At 41.2% G+C, this 27,443-nt stretch overlaps 17 protein-coding genes across 17 annotated transcripts; 8 read left to right on the top strand and 9 right to left on the bottom strand.

The window, feature by feature from the left end:
• Positions 1-917: 917 nt before the first annotated feature.
• On the bottom strand, positions 918-1,025 carry SS1G_13614 (predicted protein; the record flags this gene model as incomplete). Its single annotated transcript, XM_001585325.1, has 1 exon — positions 918-1,025. One exon carries the CDS (start codon positions 1,023-1,025, stop codon positions 918-920), a length of 108 nt encoding a protein of 35 aa, XP_001585375.1.
• A 1,627-nt stretch (positions 1,026-2,652) lies between these two features.
• Positions 2,653-2,836, top strand: SS1G_13615 (predicted protein; the record flags this gene model as incomplete). Its single annotated transcript, XM_001585326.1, has 2 exons — positions 2,653-2,715; positions 2,753-2,836. The coding sequence occupies 2 exons, from the start codon at positions 2,653-2,655 to the stop codon at positions 2,834-2,836; spliced, it is 147 nt and encodes a 48-aa protein (XP_001585376.1).
• Positions 2,837-4,344: 1,508 nt separating this feature from the next.
• Positions 4,345-4,703, bottom strand: SS1G_13616 (predicted protein; the record flags this gene model as incomplete). Its single annotated transcript, XM_001585327.1, has 2 exons — positions 4,345-4,455; positions 4,491-4,703. 2 exons carry the CDS (start codon positions 4,701-4,703, stop codon positions 4,345-4,347), a joined length of 324 nt encoding a protein of 107 aa, XP_001585377.1.
• A 1,334-nt stretch (positions 4,704-6,037) lies between these two features.
• Positions 6,038-6,336, bottom strand: SS1G_13617 (predicted protein; the record flags this gene model as incomplete). Its single annotated transcript, XM_001585328.1, has 2 exons — positions 6,038-6,188; positions 6,230-6,336. The coding sequence occupies 2 exons, from the start codon at positions 6,334-6,336 to the stop codon at positions 6,038-6,040; spliced, it is 258 nt and encodes an 85-aa protein (XP_001585378.1).
• Positions 6,337-7,735: 1,399 nt separating this feature from the next.
• Positions 7,736-7,972, top strand: SS1G_13618 (predicted protein; the record flags this gene model as incomplete). Its single annotated transcript, XM_001585329.1, has 1 exon — positions 7,736-7,972. The coding sequence occupies one exon, from the start codon at positions 7,736-7,738 to the stop codon at positions 7,970-7,972; it is 237 nt and encodes a 78-aa protein (XP_001585379.1).
• A 491-nt stretch (positions 7,973-8,463) lies between these two features.
• On the top strand, positions 8,464-8,930 carry SS1G_13619 (predicted protein; the record flags this gene model as incomplete). The annotated part of the gene is made up of 2 exons (XM_001585330.1): positions 8,464-8,686; positions 8,764-8,930. 2 exons carry the CDS (start codon positions 8,464-8,466, stop codon positions 8,928-8,930), a joined length of 390 nt encoding a protein of 129 aa, XP_001585380.1.
• Positions 8,931-9,335: 405 nt separating this feature from the next.
• SS1G_13620 (predicted protein) lies at positions 9,336-10,507 on the bottom strand (the record flags this gene model as incomplete). The annotated part of the gene is made up of 3 exons (XM_001585331.1): positions 9,336-9,563; positions 10,364-10,438; positions 10,472-10,507. 3 exons carry the CDS (start codon positions 10,505-10,507, stop codon positions 9,336-9,338), a joined length of 339 nt encoding a protein of 112 aa, XP_001585381.1.
• Positions 10,508-12,349: 1,842 nt separating this feature from the next.
• Positions 12,350-12,896, top strand: SS1G_13621 (predicted protein; the record flags this gene model as incomplete). Its single annotated transcript, XM_001585332.1, has 2 exons — positions 12,350-12,456; positions 12,737-12,896. 2 exons carry the CDS (start codon positions 12,350-12,352, stop codon positions 12,894-12,896), a joined length of 267 nt encoding a protein of 88 aa, XP_001585382.1.
• A 1,555-nt stretch (positions 12,897-14,451) lies between these two features.
• SS1G_13622 (predicted protein) lies at positions 14,452-15,423 on the bottom strand (the record flags this gene model as incomplete). Its single annotated transcript, XM_001585333.1, has 3 exons — positions 14,452-14,637; positions 14,837-14,884; positions 15,421-15,423. 3 exons carry the CDS (start codon positions 15,421-15,423, stop codon positions 14,452-14,454), a joined length of 237 nt encoding a protein of 78 aa, XP_001585383.1.
• Positions 15,424-15,550: 127 nt separating this feature from the next.
• SS1G_13623 (predicted protein) lies at positions 15,551-16,705 on the top strand (the record flags this gene model as incomplete). Its single annotated transcript, XM_001585334.1, has 4 exons — positions 15,551-15,727; positions 15,857-15,996; positions 16,376-16,455; positions 16,602-16,705. 4 exons carry the CDS (start codon positions 15,551-15,553, stop codon positions 16,703-16,705), a joined length of 501 nt encoding a protein of 166 aa, XP_001585384.1.
• Positions 16,706-17,336: 631 nt separating this feature from the next.
• SS1G_13624 (predicted protein) lies at positions 17,337-18,001 on the top strand (the record flags this gene model as incomplete). Its single annotated transcript, XM_001585335.1, has 2 exons — positions 17,337-17,387; positions 17,507-18,001. 2 exons carry the CDS (start codon positions 17,337-17,339, stop codon positions 17,999-18,001), a joined length of 546 nt encoding a protein of 181 aa, XP_001585385.1.
• Positions 18,002-19,756: 1,755 nt separating this feature from the next.
• On the bottom strand, positions 19,757-20,401 carry SS1G_13625 (histone H4.1; the record flags this gene model as incomplete). The annotated part of the gene is made up of 3 exons (XM_001585336.1): positions 19,757-19,920; positions 20,017-20,154; positions 20,392-20,401. 3 exons carry the CDS (start codon positions 20,399-20,401, stop codon positions 19,757-19,759), a joined length of 312 nt encoding a protein of 103 aa, XP_001585386.1.
• A 1,218-nt stretch (positions 20,402-21,619) lies between these two features.
• Positions 21,620-21,823, bottom strand: SS1G_13626 (predicted protein; the record flags this gene model as incomplete). The annotated part of the gene is made up of 1 exon (XM_001585337.1): positions 21,620-21,823. The coding sequence occupies one exon, from the start codon at positions 21,821-21,823 to the stop codon at positions 21,620-21,622; it is 204 nt and encodes a 67-aa protein (XP_001585387.1).
• A 393-nt stretch (positions 21,824-22,216) lies between these two features.
• Positions 22,217-22,688, bottom strand: SS1G_13627 (hypothetical protein; the record flags this gene model as incomplete). The annotated part of the gene is made up of 3 exons (XM_001585338.1): positions 22,217-22,461; positions 22,509-22,570; positions 22,621-22,688. 3 exons carry the CDS (start codon positions 22,686-22,688, stop codon positions 22,217-22,219), a joined length of 375 nt encoding a protein of 124 aa, XP_001585388.1.
• A 296-nt stretch (positions 22,689-22,984) lies between these two features.
• On the top strand, positions 22,985-23,443 carry SS1G_13628 (mitochondrial 54S ribosomal protein YmL31; the record flags this gene model as incomplete). The annotated part of the gene is made up of 3 exons (XM_001585339.1): positions 22,985-23,034; positions 23,107-23,336; positions 23,391-23,443. 3 exons carry the CDS (start codon positions 22,985-22,987, stop codon positions 23,441-23,443), a joined length of 333 nt encoding a protein of 110 aa, XP_001585389.1.
• Positions 23,444-23,711: 268 nt separating this feature from the next.
• SS1G_13629 (hypothetical protein) lies at positions 23,712-24,387 on the bottom strand (the record flags this gene model as incomplete). The annotated part of the gene is made up of 3 exons (XM_001585340.1): positions 23,712-24,078; positions 24,146-24,258; positions 24,322-24,387. The coding sequence occupies 3 exons, from the start codon at positions 24,385-24,387 to the stop codon at positions 23,712-23,714; spliced, it is 546 nt and encodes a 181-aa protein (XP_001585390.1).
• Positions 24,388-24,679: 292 nt separating this feature from the next.
• SS1G_13630 (hypothetical protein) lies at positions 24,680-27,432 on the top strand (the record flags this gene model as incomplete). The annotated part of the gene is made up of 2 exons (XM_001585341.1): positions 24,680-25,015; positions 25,066-27,432. The coding sequence occupies 2 exons, from the start codon at positions 24,680-24,682 to the stop codon at positions 27,430-27,432; spliced, it is 2,703 nt and encodes a 900-aa protein (XP_001585391.1).
• Between the last annotated feature and the right edge of the window lie 11 nt (positions 27,433-27,443).

Raw genomic sequence — 27,443 nt, forward strand, 5'->3', positions numbered from 1 at the left:
TTATCTTTGTGGGTATTGAGTTGATAGATAGTAGTATGCATTTAGGTGAGTCAAAATGGTATGATGGTACCATAAATTTACGGCAAGTCTAAGGTGAATGGTACACATGTGGTTGAAGATATGGCAGATAGGATAGGATATGCTGCGACTAAATCTATGGCATATGCTTCTACCTAGTGAATAAATAAATATAGAATTAGGCAAGCAATGTTTGATATTAAGCAAGTTCCTTCCTATTCTGGTATTTTCTGTTCTCTTATCTGAAAACTATGATGTACACCATTTTAAGCATGGGAAATCGGAAATGCTTGGGTTTCCCTGCTTTGTGAATTCTTGACGAAATCTTTCTACCAAATTTTTCCAGTGACTACTATGGCATGGTATTCCTTGCGTTATTCAATTGCCGACACATGTAGAAGTCTAAAAAAGGAACAAACTATTGAAACCTGCAACAGAATGAACCTTTCCCCTCCTCTTCAATCCAAATACCTAGATTCAATTGAAGATCCAGATTGGCCGACAAAACGATGCATATGCATCGATAGACCTGCATGCCAAATCTTCAGCAGATTTGTATTCTGTAGAACAAGAACAAGACTACTTGAATGAAATCCGCAATTTAATCCAATTTATCCAACAAGCACTATTGAAGGCTGCAAGAAGATGGGCCAATCGCTCACCGGCAGGACTTGAAGAACAAACAAGACTACTGCATGTCCAACTCTTTCGTACGTTCTTGCCGAATACTGTGGGTGGGATTTTGTGATGCGACGTCTCGTGCCTCTTTTGTACAGACGAAGGATTTTAGGGTTAAACGTTCGGTTGGAGAACTGAATTACTAGGGACTGGGTGATTGCGTTACATTAACTGGTGCGTGAAAAAGCATGTGTTGAAGGAAATCCGGAAGCGCCGAGGAATTAAAAGAAGGTTATTTGAAGTACGTGGGTGTTCATGTGGGTTTGAATACGACACCCCTGTAGATGCGGGGAGCGATGTCTCTTTTGGGAAGTTGGGGTTGGTGGCATGTTGGATATACATACAGCTGATACTGTACAGACGGAGAGAACTTTATGAGGAGTGTGATAAATGGTAAGGTTGATTGGTTTTCTTTTCTTAGTTTCTGCTGTTTTTCATATGCGATTGCGAGTGTTTCATGGCGCTCACTGATATTTCTCCCCTTTTCATCGTTGCACGACATATTCGCTTATTGTGCCTTCTCCTCACAGTATACCTTCCTGTTACCATGGACCTAAAGACCTTTTACATTTGCCAGCAAATCTTGATCCATTCGCTGCAAGTCTATAGCCTTTATTCCTTTCCTGCACCCCACGGAACACCCACACTCACACAACTTTATGCGATGTCGCGCATAGTCGCCGAACCACCCATATTTCCCAACATTGCTGGCTATGGGATTGTTTTTAGACTTTTTAATCCATGTTATATCCTAGGAGTTCCATGCGTGGGGGTTCCTCACAGCCCTGTTATTGTCTGCAGAGTTGGGCTGGTATGGGTGGGTGGAGTGGGTGAAGTGTTCTTCTGGTCAACGCTAGATCTTGCGGCCCGTAAGTCCATGTTAATTCCGAGAAGGGAGCATGGTTGAAGGGACTGATTATTGAAGGTGAAAATGGTAGGTTTTTGTTTTTGGTATTTGATTTGGTGGGCTGTTAAAAGTAAACCACAGTCAAGTCTAATTAGACCTTCAGGGTGAAAGGCAAACGAAAAGCAGAAATCATAGGATAGAATGAACATCCGGACGTGAAGCACAGTATATTATTTCAGCATTGAAACTTCAGGTACTATTATCTAAGCTAGCAGGTGAAAGAGAAGACGATTCAGTAATAGCTGATTCAACGTTACCCATCCCTTATGCTACCCGAGGTTACACCGTGTGATGCATCGGACTACCAATGAAGTGAAGTGAACTTAGATTATTGAAAGCAGCGAAGTGTGAAAAGCCAATTCCTGAGAAACCAGTGAAGTGAAAGACTCTTCTTGTGTACTCCTTGAGCACACTGTGTGAAATTCTGGTTTCCTCATCTCATTGAACCCTCATGCCAACTAGTAGTAAATACTTGGGCTTGCTCTCACGGCAACAAATTCTAGACATGCCTCAAAACTCCCTAAATTGCAAGTGAATTGTGATGTACGTGTAGGGGAAGATGAAAAGTGAATCAGCCTATCCCTAGAAGACGAATCTCACGGGAGGCTATTTCCTCGACAATTAAATGATAATTTATATGGGAGTTAACTTCTCCTACAGGATGAGAGACATAAAATGAGGGGCCCAGAATCAGATATGCAACAAAACTCTTCGAAGCGGTAACGTCATCTCATCTTATCTAATCTCATATTAAGATGTACTTGGTTTTCTGCATAGACACAGCATTCCTCTCTTACCAAATCAAAACAATCAAACGAGACATATAGTTCAAGGGAGAATAATTACCTCTTAGTGTGAGCTCGAGCCGTCTTGTAGGCCGGCTCGCTCTACCGGAGATGGGAGTTCGACTCTCTCTATTTCTATTTTTTGTGTGTTTTTCTAGTGGTTGATGTTTGGGAGTAGAAGTTAGTGTGTCGTAGCTAGTGTGACGCTGGAGGATTGAGATAGATGGGACAGAAACTGAATCATTGCGAGGAAAAGAGTGGAAGATGCTAGTGCCTGTTTTGTTACTGAACATTAAGGTATTTAGTGAGGATCTTTCGGACGTTGAGGTTAGTTTGAGTAGCTGACATGATAATCCTCATACAGAAAATGACGGTGGTCAATATTTCCAAGGTGTTGTGCAAGAACTTGGAAGGATTGGAGGATGTGAAATTTGAAGCATACATCTAGAGCTTGCAAGGGTATTCCGAAAGTCGACTAAAAGTAAAGCGTAATGTTGCATCATACCATGTTAGATGTGCCAAGTTGCTGCCATAGTATTCTTTGAATGTGTACAAGACCAACTAGATTCACTTCACTTTTATGGTTTTAGGTGATGAACTAGGGGCCTTGCCTGTACATTCGTGAGTGAAAAGGCTCGGTTAGCAGATGGCAATTCACCCTTTACTTCCTCTCCGCCTGTGCTTCTTTGTGTCCTATTCAACTTTAGATCGTACTTCTACCAAAAACTTGCAAATACTTCAAGATCTCTCAGGCTGGGATTCGACTCACAAGGTTACGCTGAAAAGGAAGCTCAGTGTGATGCCGCAACCAGGAGAAGCGATTGGACGATGATAGGACTAAAAGTAGGAATTAAAGGCAAGTGCCAAGAAACATCCAGTTGTCGAACAATCCTGTTCAATAAGAAAAAAAGCATTCAACTTGCAGTATCACAACAGGGGTGATGAAAGTTCAGAGCTCCCTTATTATTAGGGCACCGTATCGTTGAAATTTCTAAGTAGTTCTTTTCGAGTCCATATTATGAGGCGGATAGGCTGCAGATTGATCTACCCCAGAGTCGATGATATCAAATCACACTGTACGATTTATCGTATATCAGTGAGACAGCACATCATGCATAGATTTGTAACAACTTCACTGTCGTTTGAAACTTCTGCGCAGCCACGTTAAACCAAGACCCGGGGCAAGTTTGCTGAGCGGGGCGGGGAAATGATTGAGTTGTGGCACCGGAAGATCGGGGTCAAGTCTTTCTGGCAGTGATGCTGCAGATTCAGGGTCCACACCTAATAGTTCGCGATGCGCGACCAAGAATTTGGTTATGGAAAGCCTCAAACAGTGGTGTATTTGCTTGATGGATCTTTGAGCTTGATAGAAAACTGCACATCGCGGGTCATTTATGGAATTTCATTTGTCGGAGAAGCTTCATACAGAAGGCCGCTGCAAAAACAAAAATCATGAGGACAAAAAAGCCTTTTCACCGCTATGAGCAGGTGACATGGATACCTACATCGAGAAGACTTATTATCACCATCTCCGTTGAAGAAAGTGACAGATCAGTTCACAGAAACCACTGGGGTAGTAGATATCTACTAGATCTGGAAAATATCACGCCATATCACTTACCAGACCATTAATTTTCACACAAATAGGCCCCTCTTTATCAAATGTTCGTGTGTGACAAGGCAATGTGGGGAAGCCATGAGCAATTCATGCAAGCCACTTTACCCTGCCCATGGTTTTCTCTGAAATCTGCATGAAACTGTCGAGTTGACGGCAAGCAGCAGCAGATACTGCAACCGGTAAAGAAATCATTGCAGATCTCAAGCCAGGAGTAGTACCAAAACCCGGTAAATGGATTGACACAGAATGCTACCTCGCCAGTTCGCTTATTGCTCCTTGATAAAGAAATCTCATGTGTTGATCTATTGAATAGTTCTAGACTCTTTTTTAATGTTGCCTCAATCTTCTAGAGACTTTGTACTTTCGGGCATATGGTGTGGAATGCGAAAAATTTGACTGATCAAAGTTTTAACACTTGCTATGCAAAGCTTTGCAAGGCCACTGGTTATCTAATTCTGTATACCGCTTTTGTAAGTCGGCTCACAGGCAAAAGTGGGGTGGCTTGTCGGTATGCCGCAAATGGTCGGTTCGATCGGGATGATGCCTCGTATTTTGTATCCGAAAACTTTTCTTCACAATAACCACTATCGCTAGATACACTCTCATCTCGTTGTAGGAGCTCAATTGATAATATAGAAAGAAGAGATTGTTGTGGACCAGAATCTCGAATTGAGATCGATTTGCATGCTTCATGCATCGGAATTATTCTGTTTAAGATGCACCTACTGGGTAAAATCTTGGACACGAAAATATCGGCTCCTATAACACTTTTTGAGAGGTCTCTTCCCGCATTCCACGGAAGTACCCAAGGAATTGAGGTATCATTGCAAAAATCTGAGCTATCAAAATTTTAGAATGCAGAAATAAAAGAATAAAATGCAAACTGCAAAATGGGATCGCAATTTTTCCTTGCTTTGGATTTGGGTTGCCATTTTTAAATGTACCAAAAGAAACTGTGAAAAAATAAGAAAGGCAAATCATCATGTCAGCAACCGTATAACCAGTGGTAGTACAAACTTATTGAAATTCCTGTTTATACACAGATATGCTGAGTATGGTCGATGCTCTAAGTGTATGTCACTGGCTTTTCGGGGTCATATATTGGCCTGTTTTATCGATATTAAGGGCCACGAAAAGCAATTGATCGAAATCATCAGCCATGTATCAGGCGTCAATGTAGCGGATCTATAATCTAAGATCTTATAATCTGCACATGATTTCTCCCATGGCTCTTTTCTTTGGTTGACTGCTCTCTCTACTTTTAGTCCTCTGCTGAATTATGCATTTCTACATGCACTTCCACCGGAGATAGAGTAGGATAGGACAAAGTAAAAGTGCGAGATGCGCGTCGATGGAGAAAAGGAAATGGATTTACATTGCATTCAGTGTGTGTGCGAGGCGAACGGCGTAGTTCCCCGTCCGTTTAGTGTATATTTTGGAAGCAATATCCTTGTGAGAAGTCTGGACCAGCCCCTGTCCGTGTCTCTTCCCCCCACTGGCCCCGTATTCTTCACGTACGGAGTGGAAAAATGTTGCCATCGCCCTGAAGTTAAAGAATCATTTTAGTTGATTCCCCCTTCTAGCGGGAGTGACGGAAGACATTATGTACAAATCGCTTATCCGCCGCTGATCGTTTTCATTCTATCTATTTTATTTCATAAGTCGGATTTCCTTTCTTTATTGATAAACGAAAAGCTATCTACCGACATGTAGAAGTTATATGAGTTCCACACCGCTAGTCACTTTGGGCCAAATACGATTACTACGTATAGCTGCGTATTGCTGCATGCAAAAGATTCATCAGAAAGTTATACTCGGTCTCGCCCGGCGTCTCTGCTCCGGAACGTTCGTTTAGCAATATTTCAAATCTAATTAATTAATTAGGAAATTAGATCCCTCCTTGCATAAATGGTCACAAAAGCTCTCTCACGGGGTTGGAATTTCCTTACATACACTTGCCCGCCCAACGCCCAAATTTTACTTTAAGTAAGGCTACGCATCGAATGCTTAAGGCTACACATCCAATGCTTTTCATCTTGTGTAACTCTCCGCGGCTATTTCGAACGCAAACACTATGAACAACTCATTAAAGTTATATCGCTTCAATATAGCCTCGTGTTTCCATCTTGTTGGATGATCCTCGGCTTCTGCTCTGCTACGCATCCGTTCTATCCCGTTAATCCTAGTAAATTCATAGCGTTACACAACCCGCGCAGCGCTTACACCAAACTCTGGGGATTTTCTAGTATCTCCATCACAAGAACATCTATTTTGCTTGAAACGGAGAAAGTCCAACAGCTAAGAATAAAATGAGAGGAGGCTGGATACATATCTTTGCTTCACTCTACCCGTTTGACAGTACATTTTCGTTCGCTCAGTTAAACCCGGTCCCCAGTATGTAAGGATCCTCGGGTGGGGGTGCGAATATCGACCCGTCACGGACGAAATGAGCTTCCTAATATGTAGAAATACAAGGTATTGTATGGTTTGACCCATTTATGTTGGGCACTAGTGATTCCACGAGCATTTTGATTTGTTACCGACTCCTCGGGTCTGAAATAATCACATGATAGTCATCTGCGTTGGAGGATGTTCCCTGCTGTCTCCTATGAGAAGCTTTTATATCGTTCAGAAAGGCTAAGGAAGCAATTGGGAAGGTCAGAAAACGATAACAAAATGAATACAAGGTAAGAAATATACTTTCAAGATAGAATATGCCAATTAGACCGCGCGGCAGGAGAAGCGACGGTGCGGCACTTTGAAAGGGTTCACAAGAAGGACAGTGTGGCGGCAAAGTTGTTTCTTCAATGAAATCGAGGTGCGGCAAGTGCGGTGGGACTGTATGTCTGTGCCTTGATGTCAAATCTGACATGGGGGAATATGATCGTTTTTTTTTGTGATAATCCTTGGCACCTATTGCCCGAACACTTGAGCAGATTCATTGGTTGTAACTTGTGGCTTTCATTAATTTCTTCAACGTGTATATGCAACTTCCACTTCAAGTCGTGCTATTCTGTTATTACATCATGTTAAAAGAGGAGCAAACACTCAAGAACAGTTAGCTACATACTAATTTTTTCGTAGACGATACTACATAACCTAGCAGAACGACTCATCAGCTGCAAGATATCAGATAAAGCCCACCAATCGAAAAATATGTCTAAAAGCAGTATTTTCGCAGGGATAAGCTCAGCCCCACACATATATCAGTCTCGGGCAGCCAATAGTTGTGCCTTCTCCGTGTCACTTCTTCAAAACCCAAAGCCACGGTACCTCGCTGCAATACTGCCAAAAAGAGCTACTCCAATATTTTAATTGCTTAGGAATAATTATAGCTAGACGACATGAAAATAAGAGGGCTTTCCAAAAAGTAAATCAAACACTCCGGTAGCCAGTCCGGTACACAAGAAATATAATGCATGTCCTTGTTGGAGAAAGTTGCCTCACCCCTTGGTGCCGACATAGCACTGTCTCAAAAGCTATCTGAAATTCCTAATTTTTATGCACTTCAAATCGAGTTGGTGCTGTGTTGGATTTCTCCTCATAGGGTGTATATTAGATTCTCCGTCCCTTCTGAAGTTGTGGATTCCTCTTACATATCCACACGGGACCTTGAATTTGCTCATTGCTATTTTCAGAAACTTTATCTTGTTAAACTTCTTCTTCGCCTTATCAAGCTACAAACTTCTTAAGATCTTTTAACATACCTTGGAACACACTGCCACCAAAATGGCAATGAAAATGGAACCTTCATCTCGAAAAAACTCAGCTGTTATGGATATTCCATCTATTGTCAACAACGCCGAAGATGTTATAACTCAGAAAATGGACATACTCATGATCCTAAATTCTTCGGAAGACAAAGTAGAAACAGTAGATCCCGCGGACAACCACTTGAAAGATTCCAAAATGGATGTTGACACTCAACATGAACCGTCGCACCACATAGAGAGCAACCCAGACTGATAACCAGCGGGCTCTCCTGTTTAGACCAATACCAGACCCAACTCGCAAACCTGGAAAGCCAAAATCGTATCCGTCTTAACACTGCACGAAGTGCAAGAACTCAACTTCCGCCAGCTCCTGTTCATCGTCGCCCTCTGGCATTCACCCCAATAAACGCAAGCCATAGATACACGAACCAGTACTCTCTACCCCTGATCTATTCCCTCCACGATGAGGAATATCACTCTCCATCTCCGGTTCATCGCCGTCGTCATGATCGCCATCATAATGTTGATCATCGTCACCATTCTCAATCAGTTTCGGCTCCCAAGAGGAGGAGGCCTCGCAGCAATAAGGCTTATTCGATTGAAGAAGTTGATTTTATCCGGTACCACAAAGAAGATTTGAACAAGCCCTGGCCTGAGATTCTATCTTTCTTCAAGAGATATTTCATCGACAGAGATTCAGAGCAAAGTCTTTCGTCGAGATACTACAGAGATAATTGCTTCAAGATGTACGATGCTGATGGCAGGCCAATGCGAGATGAAAATGGAAAGATTAGAATGATTTCAGCCAAGGTCAGACAAAGAGGAACACCGGCCGGAAGGGAAGAAGCTTTACCATACACCCTCGTGCAAAAGCATCCAGAAAGAGCCATGAGGTATCCTTGGGTGTCAGAGCAACACAAGGTTGAAGCACGGAGACTAGCGGCCGAGATGACAGATCTAGAGCGAGGTATGTGCTTTCCTTCGTTCCCACCCTCTGATTACCTATGAATGTGCAGTACAACAGGCAGCTAACACCCATGGCAGAAATCTTCAATTCGCAGAGAGTGCAGCAGTTGAGAAAGGACGAATTAGCAAGTGGCGTAGCTCAGGGTAGACAAGAATCCGCCAACGAGTCCATGGATGAATCCAGCAATTACGAGGGCTCATCTACAACATCAAGCCCTCAATTTACCCCACGATCTTCCCCTTGAATGGCCCTTTGCTTCATTCTTGCGTCTACACATACGTTTTTGGAAATTGGAAGATGGCAGGTACTGTGGTGGGCGTTGAAAGGAGTTAATGGACTTCTAATTACCCAGATTCACAATGAAACTGTTGATTCCTGTTTGGTATTTAGTAAAAATGATATATTGGTATGCTTGACTGCTATTTTCGAGAAGTTTTTTTTTTCTGGGGAATTTGGTGTGCATAATGGCAGAATTCTGCTAGGACGTACAAAATTATGACAACGAAATGACTTCACCAATTATATGCGATCTTTCTTCCATACGAATTTTTGACTTCATTATCGTGATTAGTTTTAGTGAAGGAGATTGATATTTATTTTAGCAACAAGATAAATCATCAAGTCTGTGCAATGGAATAGCCGGAGTAAATCACTTAACGAATTTTGTATGCCGGCCAAGAACCAGAAGATGCCTTACAAATAGCAATCGGCGATTTTCACTATTGATAGAACTTAGGATACTTGCACAGGATTTGCTCAAGGGCCCTAGGCTTCTTTTCTTCCACTGCTGCGAAATCGCACGATCCACCTTGCAACAACGACCTGCAGAAATTGTAGCACCAAAGTTAACTTCCCCAACAGTAATACGCGTAGCTTGCTAATCTACTTTCTCACAAGCTCAATTCAAGTCTCACGCTAACAACAGGGAGTGGTTCCCACTATCGACAAACATTCTCAGAACCTATTAGAATCTCTAGACCATCAATTCGAAGTAAGCGGTCTAAATGTAAATCCGTCTAAACATGCAGAAATCTGCCTAATACCCTGCAAGAACCGCAGGCTCATCTCGTGTTGGATCCTAATTTGTGAAGTTGAATTGAATGAGGCCGTTGGTCCGAGAGATTGGACAATATTTAGAATCGTTGTAGTAATCAAACCAACAATCGTCTCACTTTCCAATCTATTTTCAAGGCCCCCGGACACGGAGTAGATCAAATTTATTCAAAATCAGTTCATCAACTCCTTTTTTTACCTTCACTATTAGTTCCAAATTAGTTCCAAATTAGTTCAGTTACAAACCAACAACTTCTATCCCCGGATTAAATTCCTTTAGCATCCTCAGCCCAAGCTAGCTTCGGAGCGCCGCTTGGATGTTTTCCACATAACGACTGAGGTTGAAGACAATTTGCTACTCTTTTTACAGGGGCTCTGATAGTCAACCTAAATCTACCATCTCTCCAACTTCATTGACTACTTTCAAGGAGCCATGTCACAAATACAGTTCACTAACATCAACGTCAATCCAATAGGGGAGGTGATTAGAACCACCCAAGTAACATCAAGGTGCAAATTTGCGCTTCTACTTTCCATATAGAGATATATACGAGCCTCCTGAATATAACACCAAGATTTTAACCAACACGTACCCAACTCCATCTATAACCCTATTCGCCTTACGAAAGATGGCATGATTTTCACACCTAAAGGTGGACCCGCTATTTCAATCAACGGCCACTTAATAACCCACCTAATCTATTAGAAGTCTAATACCTATCAATCACTCACGGAGCTGAGCACCCCATTCATCTGCCAGAATACCATGTTCTTCCTAAGTCATCATGATCACTCAATCTTTACCAACAATTCACAGTCATGTCTTAGAAGCGCCACAATAACTTTCCAAGTCCCGAAAATCTTACTGCATAATTGACACTCAAAATTGCAATTGCCGTGCCTCATCCTTCACAACAACTTTGCACCTGCACCATAGCATTCAAACAGTGAGTAAAGAATAGAAATGCGATTGAAAGGCGGGCTGTGCGCCTCGAACAACAAACACTGGCACAGACCTTCCGTACCCGTCCCGTCGGGACTTACATCAGCACCACGCTAAATTGTTCACTATTACATTGCCACTTCATCCTATGTACTCAGGACTCTCTCGGGTTAGTATACCGGATATCGGGTAAATTGATCTGCAAATGTAGAATGTCGCTGCGAAATCAAATATCCAACGACCAAGCTTTCAATATCCCGATCATGTATACAGTCTGGCCGGTTGGTAATTTGTGATTGGGTACCGAAGCCGACTAGTGGTAGTGCTGATGCAAAATTTATGCGTATAAGCGAATGGTAGGGGGTCAAACCCCGTGGCAGTACAGCTGTTATGCTGTTGCTTTTAATGAAGGCCATGTATAGGTAAGGATGTGCGCGTTAATATAATATGGTATCGTTGTCTTTGTTTGGGGTTTATTTTTAATCGAGGATTTTATTTTTATGGTTTTAAAATGGTACTTCGGGAATGATTGGTGAGGTTGGGAAAAAGTGGAAGTGAATAATGAATTTTTACAGGTCTTGAATGCTTTTCTTCCGTCGTCCTCAATCCGCTGTTGGAAGTTCTGGACACATGATCTATTCTAATGCTCTTGAAGTAGATAGCCAGACATTCGGGATTGATCCTCGAATCAATGAATTGTCTTCGAACGAGTTTGCCAGCTTGGAAAATTAAGTGATTCGATGCATATTATTGTCGGGACTGTTTAGTCCAAGAGTCACTTGGCTGCCGTCTTTTGTCTGAAAAGGGCATTGTATGTACATTATTTCTCTACATACTATACCTCCAGTTTTTTGAACCTAAATTGCGCTAGGAAAGATTTAATGACTTTGAACAAACCTAGCAGGCCCACATCTTCACGTAGTTACGCTTCTAGACGCCTAAGTATACATCCATGGGAGGATCCTTCACTTCTCCGACAGTCGCCGACAAGCCTCGAAGTCGCCGGAGAAGAAAATGATCTATAAGATTCGAATGCCAAGATCAGTTCGGCCATTTCCCATGATGACATTAAACCATGCTAAACCCCCCTTTCAAGCTAGTCGAGATCCACTAAATATCACCAACGAACCCCATGGCTGAGTTATTCAATGCGGCGTATGTTACTCGACAACGTCAAAGCAAACATTTGGGATCAGCGGCTTTTAGAAACTGCGCAGTAGGCGCACAAAATTAGAGGGATGAACATACAACCGTTCTGAGCTTCATCATACACTAGCACACAGCATTATCTTTGATCATAATGCCTGCAGACTTCGAGATCACTAATGTCACACATAAAAAGACCTGATAACTACTCCGCGGACTTAGTAATTACGGCCAGATTAATTATCCTAGATGAGTTTGAAATTTAACGTAGATCATACCGGCAATTGTAGACTAGAATAGCAGAAATAAGTTACCGGAGCGGTGCACTAATCCAGAATTATTTATTTGGAAAAAGTTTATGATCATCATTGTAAGGAATCAAGGTGTTTTTTCTAGCAAGAATATATGAAGATCATTCAAGGAATTTGTGTTACAATGACTGTCTGTAATGCCTCCGAGCTTGAACTACACTGCACTATTATATAAATTTTATGTTTCTGTACTACAGTCTGCTCTTCACAATGCATTCCTTGAAAGTTGAGATCATCTTTGTGCAACCTGAGCGTTCTAACTATCACGCCGCATTTGCTGTCGGAGGTCTTCTTCCACCATCATCCAGTGTCTTCAGGTACTTGGGAGAGATTTTGAGGGTTAATTGGATCCGTATATTTCCTCAAAGAAATTAATATAGTACGATGCAAAACTGAGCAACACAAACGCCACAAAAAAGAAATATCGTGTGGATGGGATGCTCATCCTTGAGGCAGCAAAGTATCATCTTAATGAAGTCAGCTGAATGAAGTTATATTGATGTCTGCTCAAGTGTATCATATTCAAATCTTGGTAAATTATACAGTACGTAAGTGTTACCGGCAAAGTCTAGCTGAGGCACCCATCAACTGTGATAGCAAGACTTTCGGTGAGGTCCGTGATATCATCGAGATGGACTTGTCCGCCATGTCCAAACAACCACTCACTTCCATCTATTCTTCATTCACTGAGGTTCCCTTGAGTATTTCACTTATTATCACTTTTCCGGAAACGCACCAAGAAGCAATTTGCAGCTGAATTTGGCCTAGACCTGACAGAGATTCTGCTCCGATCTCTCCCTTAACACTTCAACACTTTAAGCCAGTCTTGATCCCAAATCCTGTGGAGCGTTTTAGCTTTTGATTATGATGTACCAAGATTCAAGTATCACTACCGATACCGGATAACCTCTTACGTTATGCTTTAGTGTTGCCTTTACTGCACACATATGCGGATCGTTGATTAAAAGGAAAGATACGAGTCATCCTTAAGTCACATTGCCATGAGAACACAAGTGAGCTCTCTATGAATGCGGTGCAGTCCCAATGTTGGTACAAAGCGGGGTATAAGAGTTCAAAGGAGAAAGGAGTGCCATCGTCAATTCCAGTCAAATCTATCCCGCACCACGATCAGTAGAAGAGCTTCCTTACTTTCCAGCAATACTAGAATGAACCATAAAGACCTTTCCGCAAATATCCCATATAATTTGTCAATATCAAATTATTGCCTGTGAATATCTTTGAGTGATTTTGGCAAATCCTAGATGAAATGGCCATCTCACTTCAGTGCAAATTTGCCTTCATGGTACCTAGCCTATGTATTATCAACGTCATAGATCACCAATATCCTAAACATAGCTCCAGTTACTATCTCCTCAATTTAGAGGTTTTTCACCATTCATTCGTTCTAGTTCATCAATCAAAGATGCATAACTGTGGCACACCGGACTTCAATGACACCAGTGCATATTATTAAGTCGAGTGACCTTCAATTATCTAGATAGTAATACCTATCATTGATAAGTCTTTGTTGACAGGTTTCTTCCTGATCATTCTATTACAATGTACTATCCTGAGTGACGTAGCTGTTCTGGCATTTTCGTCTTGTGCATGTTATACCGCGCCGTTCAGAGACATTTTTCACCAAGTTTGTCAGACTCGTAACGATTTCGTATCCTCCAAAAATTGCTTAAGCGGCCAAAGTAAAACTCTCACCCATGTTTTGAGCTATCCATGGATTCCCTAAAACGAAGATGGCATGGGACTTCTACTTGGATCTCAACTCGTGTCATAGCTGAGACGATAGATGTTATTCACCACAAGTGTCGTTGTATCCCAAGTGATAACATCGGATCTGTACCTCTTCTAGAAATACTATGAGCCTTTTGCAATTCGACACGCTTTCTCATTAAACAGTTTTCACACCTGTGCCTTCCACCATTGTAGGGATCCGGAGTGGAAGTCAATAGTTATTTACCGAAGCTATCAAATAATAGTCGGCTACCTGGAAGCCGACTACGAATTAGTAGGGGAAAGCGAATTTTCCCGTTCCAGCCTTATAATATTGAATATGAAGTTTCGACGGTGGAAAGCGGGAGGGACTATTCGCTTTCCCCGACTACTTCGTAGCCGGCCTTTCAAGTAGCCGGATATTAGAACCACAAAGTTGCATGGAATATTGACCATCACAATAAGAAGATTAAGCCCCGGATCCAGGATATTTCACTAAATTGCATGTAAAATGGAAGCTTATTTCCAGCTTTCATTTTACAGCGATTTCAAGGGACAGTTTTGCTATGGCAGGAGAAGTGGTCCTAAACCTTCGAAGAGCCATCCGAGTAAGAGTTAAAAGAGTTGATTGGGAGAATCAGATGATGTGACATTTCCCTACTATGTATCCAGCTTATTTGTTTTCTCAAAAGACCTTTTGATTTCGATGTCTCGAGACACTTAAGAACCTCGGTAGGTGTAATCACACCCCAATCCACGCCAAAAAGTACCTAATATATGTCAGTATTTTGATATAAAGTCACATATAGAAAAATTACCGATTGATTTGAATGTTTTAGCGAGTTGAACATGCACAGCAGTTTCCTATTGTGATATTAAATCTGAAATAAAATTATTCTGTACTGGGGAAAAAAAAAGTACTGACAATAAATCAATCGATGAGACTCTGAGATCAAATATTTGTACTACCATGATCGCTTGAGTTCCTCGGTTACCTCGCTTTATGGGTGGCGAGATCTTGATTCTCGCTTCCAAATTAGCAAAGCGATATCGACGAGGATAGCTCTTCCTCACTTCCATTCCCCTCATCCTGGTTAGATAAGCTTCATTTAGGGGTGCTTGTGCCCTAAAATATGGTGGGAAATCAAGTATACAATATAGAATACCCTCTTAAAAATTAAACTTCAATATGCACAAAGTTTAGCGAATTTGGATTCTTGCATGATAAAACGCCAAAAGGATGAAATATATGCATTAGAAAATGGGAAAATGAGAACTCAATTCCATCTCTTCGACTTGCCTCAGTAGAAGCATACTCATCATCAGATCTAGTGAATCATCTAGAATAGGAATATCTCCTTCACCTTTGCATGGTCGTCTTTTGACAGTTTTGAGCTACACATCATGGATACATCTTGATGAATCGCACATACAGTCACACAGCACCAGAAATAATGAAGTGAATACGTTCATAGTGACTAATATACATGCGACAAATCCATAGACACGGAGATCTAAGAACTACGATGCTGTTTGATAATCTTCAAACGTACCATTACTTGCAGCCACAAATTTCAGACACTAAATTTAGCATATAGTAATATACGAGTACAGGTATGTAATACTCTACAAACAATCTTGGGTATTCTACTGCTCGTTAAGTTTACTGATTTTACCAGGAATATGAGTCTTGACAACTTTGAATGCTCGTACTTACCACTACTTCGAATCCTCACCACCATTAAATGTCGAGGTACTGAGCATGATCAAACTTACGATTTTAAGGGATTAACTGCTGATAAAGCTCATTCACTCGAAGTGTTATCTCATTGGAGTCAAGTTGCCTCTTTCCTGGATATCGTATGTGCAAAATAAGAAGCATAATCGTGAATTTACCAAGGTGGCGTGGTGCGATTTCGTATGCTGGCAAGATTTATGTCATTGCTGATGTTTTATACACTTTAACACTGCCTGCTTGTAAACAAATAGAAGTTCTTGATTGAAGACCATGCGCTCATCGATTTTGATAGCTGCAATGCGCATATGGCGAATGGTTTGCAGATTTTAAGCCGGTGTCTCAATCTACAAACCTTTGCTTCGATATTACTTGATCGTTGGTCAGAGTTGCTGTGAGGAAATTACATCTGCACACTTTAGAACCGGCGGTGGATGGTCCCTCGTTTTCTTTGATAGGTGATGCGGCTATAATTTTGGGGAATAGGATAGCTGACACCTCCATACATATTCACGGCCACCGAAGATGAAGATAATTATACCGATTTCACCGTAGACTTTGGGTTTGGATATGTCACTCCGTGAAGTAAGAAGTGAAACAACGTGTGTTAGTTGAGATCAAACAGAATAGTGCTGTGTGTAAAAACACATCCACATTCTACAGCTAATCAAGTCACTGTCATTTTCTGGCATCTTTCATACGACACACATGCCTAAGTATAGAAAGTATAGATTGTTAATATGAAAGAGACTTCATTTTAATACCACATATAGACTCGAACTGAATAAGTTCCTTATCAATTGTAAAACAACAAGTCGCCCACGTTTTGCCTGCAGAGTTAAATCCTCTCAACGTAAAACTAAACCTTGATTACCCAAAACCACACATCTCATATCATCATTAGTAAATGCTCAATTCACAATATTAAGATGACTTTTTGGCTGCAATATACATATAGATAATTACTGATGGAAGTATGAAAGATAAAATGTATCGAAGTGTCATTCTCGACTAGAATTCGAAATTCAAAGTCACAAACTCGGAACTCGATGTCCTTGACTCAGCTCAACGCCCCTCCTGTATATTTCATGAATGGTTCTTAAAATTTAAATCTGCACAATGAAAAAGTATTTTCCTTAACGCACTTCTCCTTTTTCATTCATCGTTTTTCAAGGACTCATAATAAATAATGAAGCACAAAACATCCAAATCAGTTATTCCAGCTAGAGATATAAAAATACATCCTCAAATTAAATCCACCACTTCGTTTGACACAACTCCAACCTTCGCATCCCATTCTCATATATGATTCATAATATATATACATATATGAATATTTACACTCACAAAGTAAAGGCTCTTCAACCATCACACTCACATTTTTTAAATCAAAGACTCATCCATAATTAATCTCACTTAACTTCCTATTCACATCCTCATCCCCATCCTCCAGTCTATTTAAGACCTGTATACTTCTCTCCTCTTCCTCTATCTACTTTCCAAAACATCCCAAGCTTCTTTCTTTACTACAAATGAAAGTCAAAAAGTCGAAAAGTCGTTACAGTTCATTTAACCACATACCCCATAAATTTATCACAAAAACACCCTTACGAGAAGAGTCAAAATATCCAATCATCTCTTACAATATCGAAGCCCAAATCTCAACTATACTATCTCCATACACATATATCAACTCCACTACACTACACTACCACTATCACCATACCATCCATCATGTCGCCCGTGGAAACGTCGTCTATTTTATATAGTACTTTGAATCAACGGGTAAGTAGTTGTAATCTTAATCTCCCAAATCTAGCATTCAGCCCTTTTTTCCACATCCGAATATTCATTTATTCACCCTGCCCTAAAAGTCAATCAAGCAACTAACTTCCCCTCAATAGGATCTCAATCTTCCGCAAGCCACCCCAACCTCCATCTCCACCTTCATCACATCCACCATCTTCCCAAGCTCTACCAATTCGAATTCCAGCATTCCCAACCCCTCAACCCCACCCACTTCCATATCCTATCCATCCTGGTCCGTCCACTTTAGTCTCCTCCTCTCCCTCCTCAACCTCATCGCCATCTGTCTACTTCCCCGAGGACAGGGCAAACTTCTCCTTTTGTTAGGGTGGATTGTAATTTGGAAATGTGTAGAGTGGGGACACTGGCTAGGGTTTCTTATAGACTCGCTTCTGATTTGGTTGACATGGGGGGGTTTTTGGGTTTTTAAGAGGATTTTGATGTGGTTGTGGGGGGAGTTGGTTGCGGAATTTGAGTGGAGGGAGGGTGAGGGTGAGGGTGAGAGTGAGAGGGGAAGACAACTCGATGAACAAAGACAAAGCGATCTTGAAAAAGCAAATGAGAATAAGATCTCTGAGAAAGTTAAAGTTTAGAGAAGACAATAGCACGCGAGAGAAGGCGGGGGGGGGTTTGTATGAATAGGTCACCTGGTGGAGATATCGAGATCTAGATCTACTTACTTCTCTCTATCCCGGCCTCTCAGAACAGGAAGGAAAGGAAAGAAAAGGAAATGAAAGGGAGGGAGGGGAGATTGTGCAGAGAGCGAGCGCAGATACACAACCGACGAACCAGCAAACCCACCACCAAAAAAAAAAAAAAAAAAAAAAAAAGGGAAACGAGAATAATGAGTCGAAATATTGAAGAATCGAGGAATCAACCAACAAACCAACCAATCTCGCCAAAAAAACAGGAAGCAAACGAGAACAACAAGTCGAAATATTGAAGAATTGAGGAATCGAGGAATCAACCAAATCAACAAACCCAAACCCCCCCCCCCCAAAAAAAACACCAAGAAGAAAATAAGGATACATACACACACATAGGACAGGGACACTCATTTCATTCATTAATACCTCCAAGAAGCACAAGCATCAATATGTCGGATAGCAACATTATGATTTATATTTGGATTTGGATTTGGATTTGAGAAAGCTAGATACACAGATGGATGGATAAATGAACATATAACTTTAATTCTATTTTCTTTTGTTTTTGTCTCTTTTTCCTTTCCTTTCATCGAATTTTTTTTTATGTTTTTTTGTTTTTATTAAATGAATATAATATCTTACAATACATCTATCAGTGACCTATGAATTTATCAATTTTATTTTATTCTATTATTTGAATTTGAAGTTGGAATTTGATAATTGAAATTTAGGAATTGAAATTGGATTTTGATGATTGAAATTAGATGTTTATTTACTTGAATAACTATTTATTTATCTACCTGTCTACCAAGTGATATATCCTGTGAAGTGAGCTGTATATACTGTATACTGTATACTGTGCGAAGAAGATACAGGACACTTGTTCTTGTATCTGCACTCGCACTTGTTCTTGCACCTGCATCTGCACTTACTATTGCTAGCTTCAGCTTGACTTATGTACTTATAAGTGGTAGAGCAGAAGGCATTTACATACTACCTAGGTAGCTTTACTTTTTAATTGTCATCATAATCATCATCAATCATCATATCAAAATATATATATCAAATCGGTCCACGACCATATAATTCACTCGTATGCTATGTATGCGTATTAACACAATTGCTCGATCGTGATCCATTCCACAACCATTCATTCATCCATTCCTTCCTTCCTTCAACCCTCTAGACACCCGTCCAGTACCAGGGAGAAAACCATAAAACGCCATGCAGCTAAACAGCCTGAAGAGCCAACAACAACAAAAAGTATTTACGCCATCAAATCATAGATCTTCCCTCACAAATCCCAACCCGCGGGGTATCAAGTGTCGTTGAACAAAACCATAACTTCCAGGAAAACTCCTCCCGTAAACAGGATGCTAGACTGTCTTACATACCAAAGCGAGCAAACAAGCAAAGGTATAGACTATCAAAAAGTTTTTAAATCGAGGAATGTATGATTGTGTCAAGACCAGTTGAGATAGAAAACTTAATCGAATGTCGAAAATAATGATTCAAGAAAAGAGTTAGATAAGAGCGAAACCCTGCCGTAAACAGCATGCTAGACCGTCTATGAAAGACTATCAAAAGTAACATAAGCCCATCCTAACTCAACCGAGAACCATAATCGAGAGTGTATTGTCGAAAAGTATGTGAGAGTATTGAATGATTTCATGACGAAGATGGTCAAAGATGAAGAAATATTTAACCACCGAAACCATAGAGGGTACGGCCTTGTCTCTTCAAAGCGTAAACGACATCGAGGGAAGTGACAGTCTTGCGCTTGGCGTGTTCGGTATAGGTGACAGCATCACGAATGACACCCTCAAGGAAGGTTTTCAAAACACCACGGGTCTCTTCGTAGATCACTGTAATGAGACGCGTCAGAAAATGGAAACGTGGAAATGATATTGATCCAGGTCATTGGACCAAGACGCAATAGTATAGAATGGGATAAAACTTACTGGCAGAAATACGCTTGACACCACCACGACGAGCGAGACGTCTGATAGCTGGCTTGGTGATACCTTGGATGTTGTCTCTCAAAATCTTACGATGACGCTTAGCACCACCCTTTCCGAGACCCTTTCCACCCTTTCCGCCTGTGAAAGAAGATCATTAATACATGTAATAATTAATGCGACGATGTATTGAAGTAAAGTAATTATTATTGTAAGTATATCGACATCATAAAGATGGATACCTTATCGCGTTATGTAGAGGTGGAGATCCAAAGACCAAAACACCAACACCAACACCAAAACATCTCAATCCAAGATCGCGACCGAAGATGACAACAATTGCAAGCTCAATACAGTATATAAAAAAGAATAACTTACGTCCAGTCATGATGAAATAATTATTAAGAAGTGTATTATTTGAACTTTGATAATAAAACGCGTCGAGACGATGTATTGATGATACTTTGATGTAGTAAAATCAAAAAGTAGTAAGTAGTGGGTAGAAAAGTGTTGTTAATAAAATAGAAGATTAAAAAATCAAAACCAAATCCGGGAGGGAATTTGATTCTTTTTGATGGGGAATTGAGTGATCTGTAAAAGGTTTGACGCTAGTACCTTCTTAGAAATTAATGGAAATGTGTAAAAGGTGAGAAACAAATGAAGGTGTTAATTTATTGCCGAGAAAAAAAAATTAAGTTGGTTCAATTTAAATGTTCTTTTCCTTACTCCGTTACGGCTTTGGTGGTTGATGAAAATTGAACACACGGCTCATGGCTGCTGTTTGTTATGTTTGCCTGAAGTGAAGTACTGCGAGTAAAGTGTTCGGTCCAAGCGTGAATCGTGGATCGTCAACTTCTCCTTATTTCCAGGGGTGCATAGATAAGCGAGTACATAGGAATTGATATCATTATCATTTCACTTATTATGAATTGAACTGAACAGATAATATCTACAGTATGAAAGATATTGATATTATACAGTTTCATTGTACATATTTGATTCTATTATATTTTTTTTTAAGTTTATACATAGGCTCAAATGAAAGTAATTAGGCATTGAAATGACATTGGGGTTCCTTCTCATCAATGGAGACTGCAGCTCCTTCATACACATCAGGAATTTAGAACCATACAAGGAAACATAGGAAATCATTATTTTAAATATAGCCCATCTCAAATATCAAAGCCATCCATCCATAAGGAATGTATACCATAAATTCTCAAAACCATTTACTCACCAACCCCAAACTCGAATGTTGGGGAGCTTTATAATGTAAGATTTATATTGTATACAGTAGCGAAAAGTGATCCAGTAAAGAAGCCTCATCCTCATCCAGAGTAAAAAAACACTATAATGAAATCATATCATCACAACAGTGCATGTTTAATTAGTAATTATGGTGAATATGAATTCATTGGATATACGAGTTACTCTAGTTGTATACGCCTTTTGACTTCACTGAAGACGGTACTCAGGGGTGAGCACTAAGTGGTTCGAGGGACCTACTATTACTGAGTTCGTCACCAACACAGTGCATGTTTCCCAAGAATTGCAATACTCTTCACGTTCAATGTTTTAGAATAGTATTTTAGTTCAGCAAATTACATTATTTCTGTATCTTTTCCTCAATAATATTTCCATTGTTCTCAGAACATCGTGTCACTGACGTCATATTCCATGTCTTGCCTCCTACACCTTCATCAGCCTCGGGTTCTGTATGCTTCGACCTGATGGGGGATGACCAAGCCAGTTTCAAGCCAAGTATGATCCCGAAGACATTTCCGACCAGGAGCATTGGAATGGGCTCCATTGTTAGAATCCAGATTGTGTGAAGGATAGCCGGGAAAAGGAAAAGAATCCCAGTGTATCAAAAGACACCTCCCAGCGATATTTGTTCTGATCCAACAACGCAGAGAAACATCCCATAAAGTCCCTGCTCATGAGTCTCGATGGATGAGCTCCCTGAAGAATGTCCATAGACGAAACACAGCGCGTATATCTCCAAGATATACCACAAACTGTTATCCACTATCGCATCATCCATTTTGAAAGAGGAAAGTCTCGATACTTCAATCCTCCCTCATACTAAGAATCGCAACCTAATTTCCTGCTTATGCTCTTGCATCACCTTCGTATATCCGCAGAATTGGCAGTCATCCACTGGATTCGATAACTATGATAATTCCTACACATACTACACCCCTCACAAGTATTTCTTTCCAGCGGCCGCAACACGTCCCCTAAACACCGGACTCGTAACTGGTTGATTGACTTGATAAAACGGGCTCATAATTGTCTTTACCCAATTCTCATAAACTTCGGTAAAGAATTGTTTGATCGCCTCTTCTGTCTGGGGTGAGGTAGGATTTGCACCTATCGACGTACTCGTTCTCGAGGTCGTTGGATTGGCAGGTTGAGAAGGAGAATGTAGAAGCATAAATTTAACATCTGCGCATACATTAGCATATTCTCGATAATTGAATAGAGAAACTTACTTCCGCCCGTCATGAAGCAAGAAACGTAATTATTGTAAAAACGATCAATACATTTCAAATACCTATAACCGCATCAGTTTCCCATCCGAAAACATGAGAAATAATTCCATACATTTGTCCACCACCCCATTGAACCTCCTCGACAATATCCAAACTACTATGAACAATAAATTGATTCATATGTCTTGCCTGTTCTGGAAACCTCGCAATTCCATCACCACCCTGTTTCGCAGTCCCAAATTCATATTCGAAGAGAGGATTATCCTGCGTTCCAATTATCGCGAAATAATACGACATTTTTGCGATGCTTGCTGAAGTTGATGATGAAGGGTTTAGAGAGTTGAGGTTAAGTAGTGGATGCTGATTGGTTCGCGGAATTTAAAGCTTGGCGCGGAGCGGAGGAGCCGATTCTCGAAATTTGAAGAGGATTGATGGAGCGATGAGGTACGACTGGAAAGAACATTGAAGTCAACACAATGTTTGGAGCTTTTAGACCTACGAATGTTATGTCTGGGGGTCTTCTGTGGTATGTTTTGATCTATCCTATGCTGTGATCTTATTTCTTACTGGGCATATGCTAATGGTGGTGCGATTACAGGAAGATCCCATGGCGGCTCTCCAAATTCCAAAAGGCACGACAGCGCAAACGTTTAAGGGCTGTCGATGCGGTGGTTGCTACTGTGGATAGAGCTTTGGCTGCTAAGGGTATCACGACGAAGGCTGTGGAAAGGTGGAAGGAAGAGATGCCTACAGAGCAGGAGATGTTACCAAAAGATAAATACACCATCTTTGATCGGAAAGAGAAGAAATATAGAAAGGGAATTCATAGTAAGTGAAAGATGTGCCATTTAATAGAAGACTAGGTCACTGATTCTATTGCAGAGCTACCAAAATGGACGAGATTATCACAACGACTCAATCCTCCCGGTTATTGACATGGATATTTTGGGTTGGGCTCAATTGCAAGGTCTCTCACCGGAAGATTTGATGTACAATATGCATTAATGGCGTTTGGGACATGTTTATACGAAAACATATGAAAGGGCATAAATTCAATGCTCTGAGATGGCTAGAATCCTAAGAATTCTCCCTACTATGCAGATGCAAGTCACTATTCTGATATCAAATGGATCGCCGCAGTCTTCCTTATACGCCTTCCCGATCACTGCAAAATATCGTACAATCGTCCATCTTTCCAATAATCTATCTACCTTTCCCATATTCTTCTTCTTCTTTCTGTCTTTCGGCTTGAATAGCTCTACCAAGACCTCCTCTGCCCTCATCGTATTCTTCACGGTACTCGTCGCGCACTTGGCCGCCAGACTTTCCACGTCCATATTGTCTCCCTTCCTGAAATCCAGGATCCAAATCTGTTCTAATGATTCGTTCATCGAGCTTTGTGCCACCAATATACTTCATACAATCAAGTGCATCCTGGTGAGTATAATATTCCACGAAACAGAACCCGCAAGGTGTCTTATTGAACCTATCCAATCCCATAATCAATCTCTTGATTTCACCACATTTTGCAAATAATTCGTGAATCTGTTCTTCAGTTGTGTAGAAGGACCTGTAGCCGGAATTGTTAGCTTATGCCCTGAGCCATTGATTGAAAGTACTAAATGCATTTAACATACAAATTTCCCACATAAAGTGTTGTCGCGTCTTTCAAAGGATCATCTGCTGGTTCCTCTGGAGTTCGTTCTCTTCTATCATCCTCTCCGTCTCTCTCATATCTGCGCTTCTTATTCTAAACCGAATTGTTAGTCTAGCTCAGCGCGAGGTTGAAAAGAGATCAGATCAAATAACTTACTCTACCTTGATAATAGGCACTGGGTTTATCCAGCCTATCAACAGTATTTCTTATTGAGCCAGGCATTTTTCTTTTTTTTGAAATTTTGTTGTTTCTTTACTTTACAATCTTTCAAGCAAGGCTGATGTTTTTCTTTGTTTCCTGGGGAACATTTAGAAGCCTTCCAATTAGGTACCTCTGTACCTAGCTTTCGCGACGCGCTAACATAGCCTGATATCAAATCGTCCAACCTTCAAAAAAAGTTCCAGACTCAATTCTCTTCTATTCCTGGCAACATACAAGAGCTTTCTATTTCTGAGCTTTTACGAATGTGCTGAGTATCAAAAAATATATAAAATTGAGCTAAGAGGTATCCAGAATGCCTCAAGTTCTTGGTTATACACCTACCTGGCTTTCGAAGCCAAATCCAGGCCATGAAATATTTACAGCCGGACCTACGATCAATCAGCAAGCTTCGGGAAATGGTTACAACTCCAACAATGGGAAATCGAACAAATCGGGACCGAGAAAAACGATTGCACGTAGGGGAACGGAAGTTTTCATTGCTGTTGGGAAGGAAATTCGATGGGCGGATCTCGTATATTTGAAGGAGACATGGGAAAACAAACAGGAAAATCAGAGAAGCTTTCTGAAAGGCAAATCACTAGCTGCAGAGGAGATTGAAGCTGGACCGGATGTTGCTCAGGGCTATAGAGTGAGTTGTCAAGCTTGTGTTTATCAATTCTGGATGCTAATGTTTAGTAGACACTCAAAATTCCAGTGGCAGATGAAATCCGACAGTTAATCATCTCCCCAAATTCGAACTTTATGGCGATTCTAACGACTCATACTGTACATATCGCAATTTTACCTGAACCTTCGCATCTTACATCTTCGGAAAAAGGTCCTATGAAGATCAAGACTTTTCACCTTGGCCCAACGACACATGTTACATCTCGATCTGGAATATCATCTGCACTGTGGCATCCATTGGGCGTCAATGGGACATGTTTAGTTACAGTTACAAAGGATGCGGTTGTTCGCGTATGGGAGCTTTCCACAACTGACCGCTGGTCTTTTGACAAACCGACCCTTGCGATTGATTTGAAGAAACTGGCCGATGGAGTGTCGGCTGATCAGGACTTTGGAGCTTCCATGGCTGGACAACCTAGTAAATTCTCTCCGGATGCCTTTGAGATGGAAGTAGCATCAGCATGTTTTGCTGGCAGAGGATCTGGAGGGTGGTCGCCAATGACTCTTTGGCTCGCAATGAGAGAAGGGGATGTATATGCTCTTTGTCCATTATTGCCTGAGAAATGGGCTCCACCGCCCACACTAATTTCTTCGCTCTCCGTCTCGATTGTATCCAATGTTGCCGCCATGGAAGATGATCCGAATGTACCTCGGATTAGTAAACTACTTGCACAACAACAATTGGACTGGATGTCAGACATTGATAGTCAAGATCCGATTCAGGTCCAGGGATCTTCGGGCGAGCCACCAGTCGAGGTCTACAGTAGGCCCTCTAGGCCAGGGAAAGTACCAAGGTTACAAGGTCCGTTCGGCTTTGACCTAGCTCCGCAAGTTGAAGATGACGAGGAAAATGAGCTTTTCACCGACATTTACGTGATCGGGCCAAAGATAGACGCCGAAGAGCTCATGGATGGAGAGGAGGACGATGAATTCGAATTGGATGAAGTTGACAAAGACGGATGTTCTATGAACGTAATATGTCTGCTTACTACGAGTGGACGCCTCACGATATGCCTAGATCTTGTGGGCATTGAGGCACAATGGTTGCCAAGATCGAATTCAAGGATACTACGATTTCTGGACGACCCCGAACCGCCTGGCTTGTTAACATATGAAGTCTTGGAAACTTCCAAATCAAAGGAGACCTGGGCAGGATGTTGGCCTGTTTTCAGCCATGACGTCGAGTCGAGATATTCATTCTTCGTCACCAATAATTCGAACATCACATACATATCACTCTCTTCATGGGCTTTTAAACTGGAAGATGAATTATCCAATGGCGCAGATTCTAACGTCCGGTTAGGTGTAGTCATCAGCACTCCATCGGAAAGACAAAGGATCTATACACCACCCATGATTGACCGAAATGCTCCTCTTGCAGCCAGCACAGTTATTCAAGATCCAGACCTTGGTTATTTCCTTCTCTCAGCAAATGCTCATGGGCCATTATCTGTCATCTTTGAATCACCCGATTTTCAAGTTGGTTTCAGCCGTAGCCGTGGGCGTTTAGAATCATATGATTCCGAAACAGACAATGAAAAGCCTTTGGTTCTATTCGAAGCTCGGCCAGTATATCAACCCTCCTTTGCATTCGAGCAAACCTCTGAATTGCCCGCCTTCCACGAAAAGATCTCTCATAGCAAATACAAGCGTTTACTAAAAGAAGAGATCAGGTTATCACCTGCTACACTTACTGTCATGACAGATGCCCACAAGGTTCTCAGCGAAGAAACCCATCGCATTGGTACCGCCGCTGCAGAATTGTTCCGAAAATGCATCAAGCTACAAATTGAGCTTTCAAAACATATCAAACAAGCTAACGACATCGCAACGCGTGTTGAATCCGTTATTGGCGAGGATTACGATGAGGGTGATGATAAATCTCGACTTCCACCAAATGAGAACATAGAGCAGAGGATAAGGAAAGCGCAGGAAAAGCAAAAGATGCTCAGTGAACGTATTGAAAATATTAGGAAGAAAATACCCAAGAATACTCAGCATGAGCTAAGCGACAAGGAAAAAGCGTGGGTGGAAGAGGTCCGCAATCTTAGCGGGAAGGTCCTTGGTGAAGATATGGAGGGATCAAATTCGAGCATGGTGAAGGTTTCAAAGGATCCTTGGCAGAGATACGAGGAGGTTAAAGAAATCAAAGATGACGTTTTGAGTCAGGCGAATGAATTGGTGGTTAAAATAGAGAAGAGGAAAGATGAAGCGGAAGGGGAGGAGGAGAGGGATGAGGATGTAGGAAGGGATAGGGATGTACAGGTTCCTTCTGAATTAAGGAGGAAGAAGGTGGGACAGATTATGAAATTGCTGGATCGGGAGACGGCTTTGGTGGAGGCGACGAAGGGAAGATTGGAGAGATTGAGTTTAGCTTAAAGGTAGTGGAT

This window comes from Sclerotinia sclerotiorum, genomic scaffold (genome assembly GCF_000146945.2).
Source record: "Sclerotinia sclerotiorum 1980 UF-70 scaffold_26 genomic scaffold, whole genome shotgun sequence".
Taxonomy (NCBI): domain Eukaryota; kingdom Fungi; phylum Ascomycota; class Leotiomycetes; order Helotiales; family Sclerotiniaceae; genus Sclerotinia; species Sclerotinia sclerotiorum.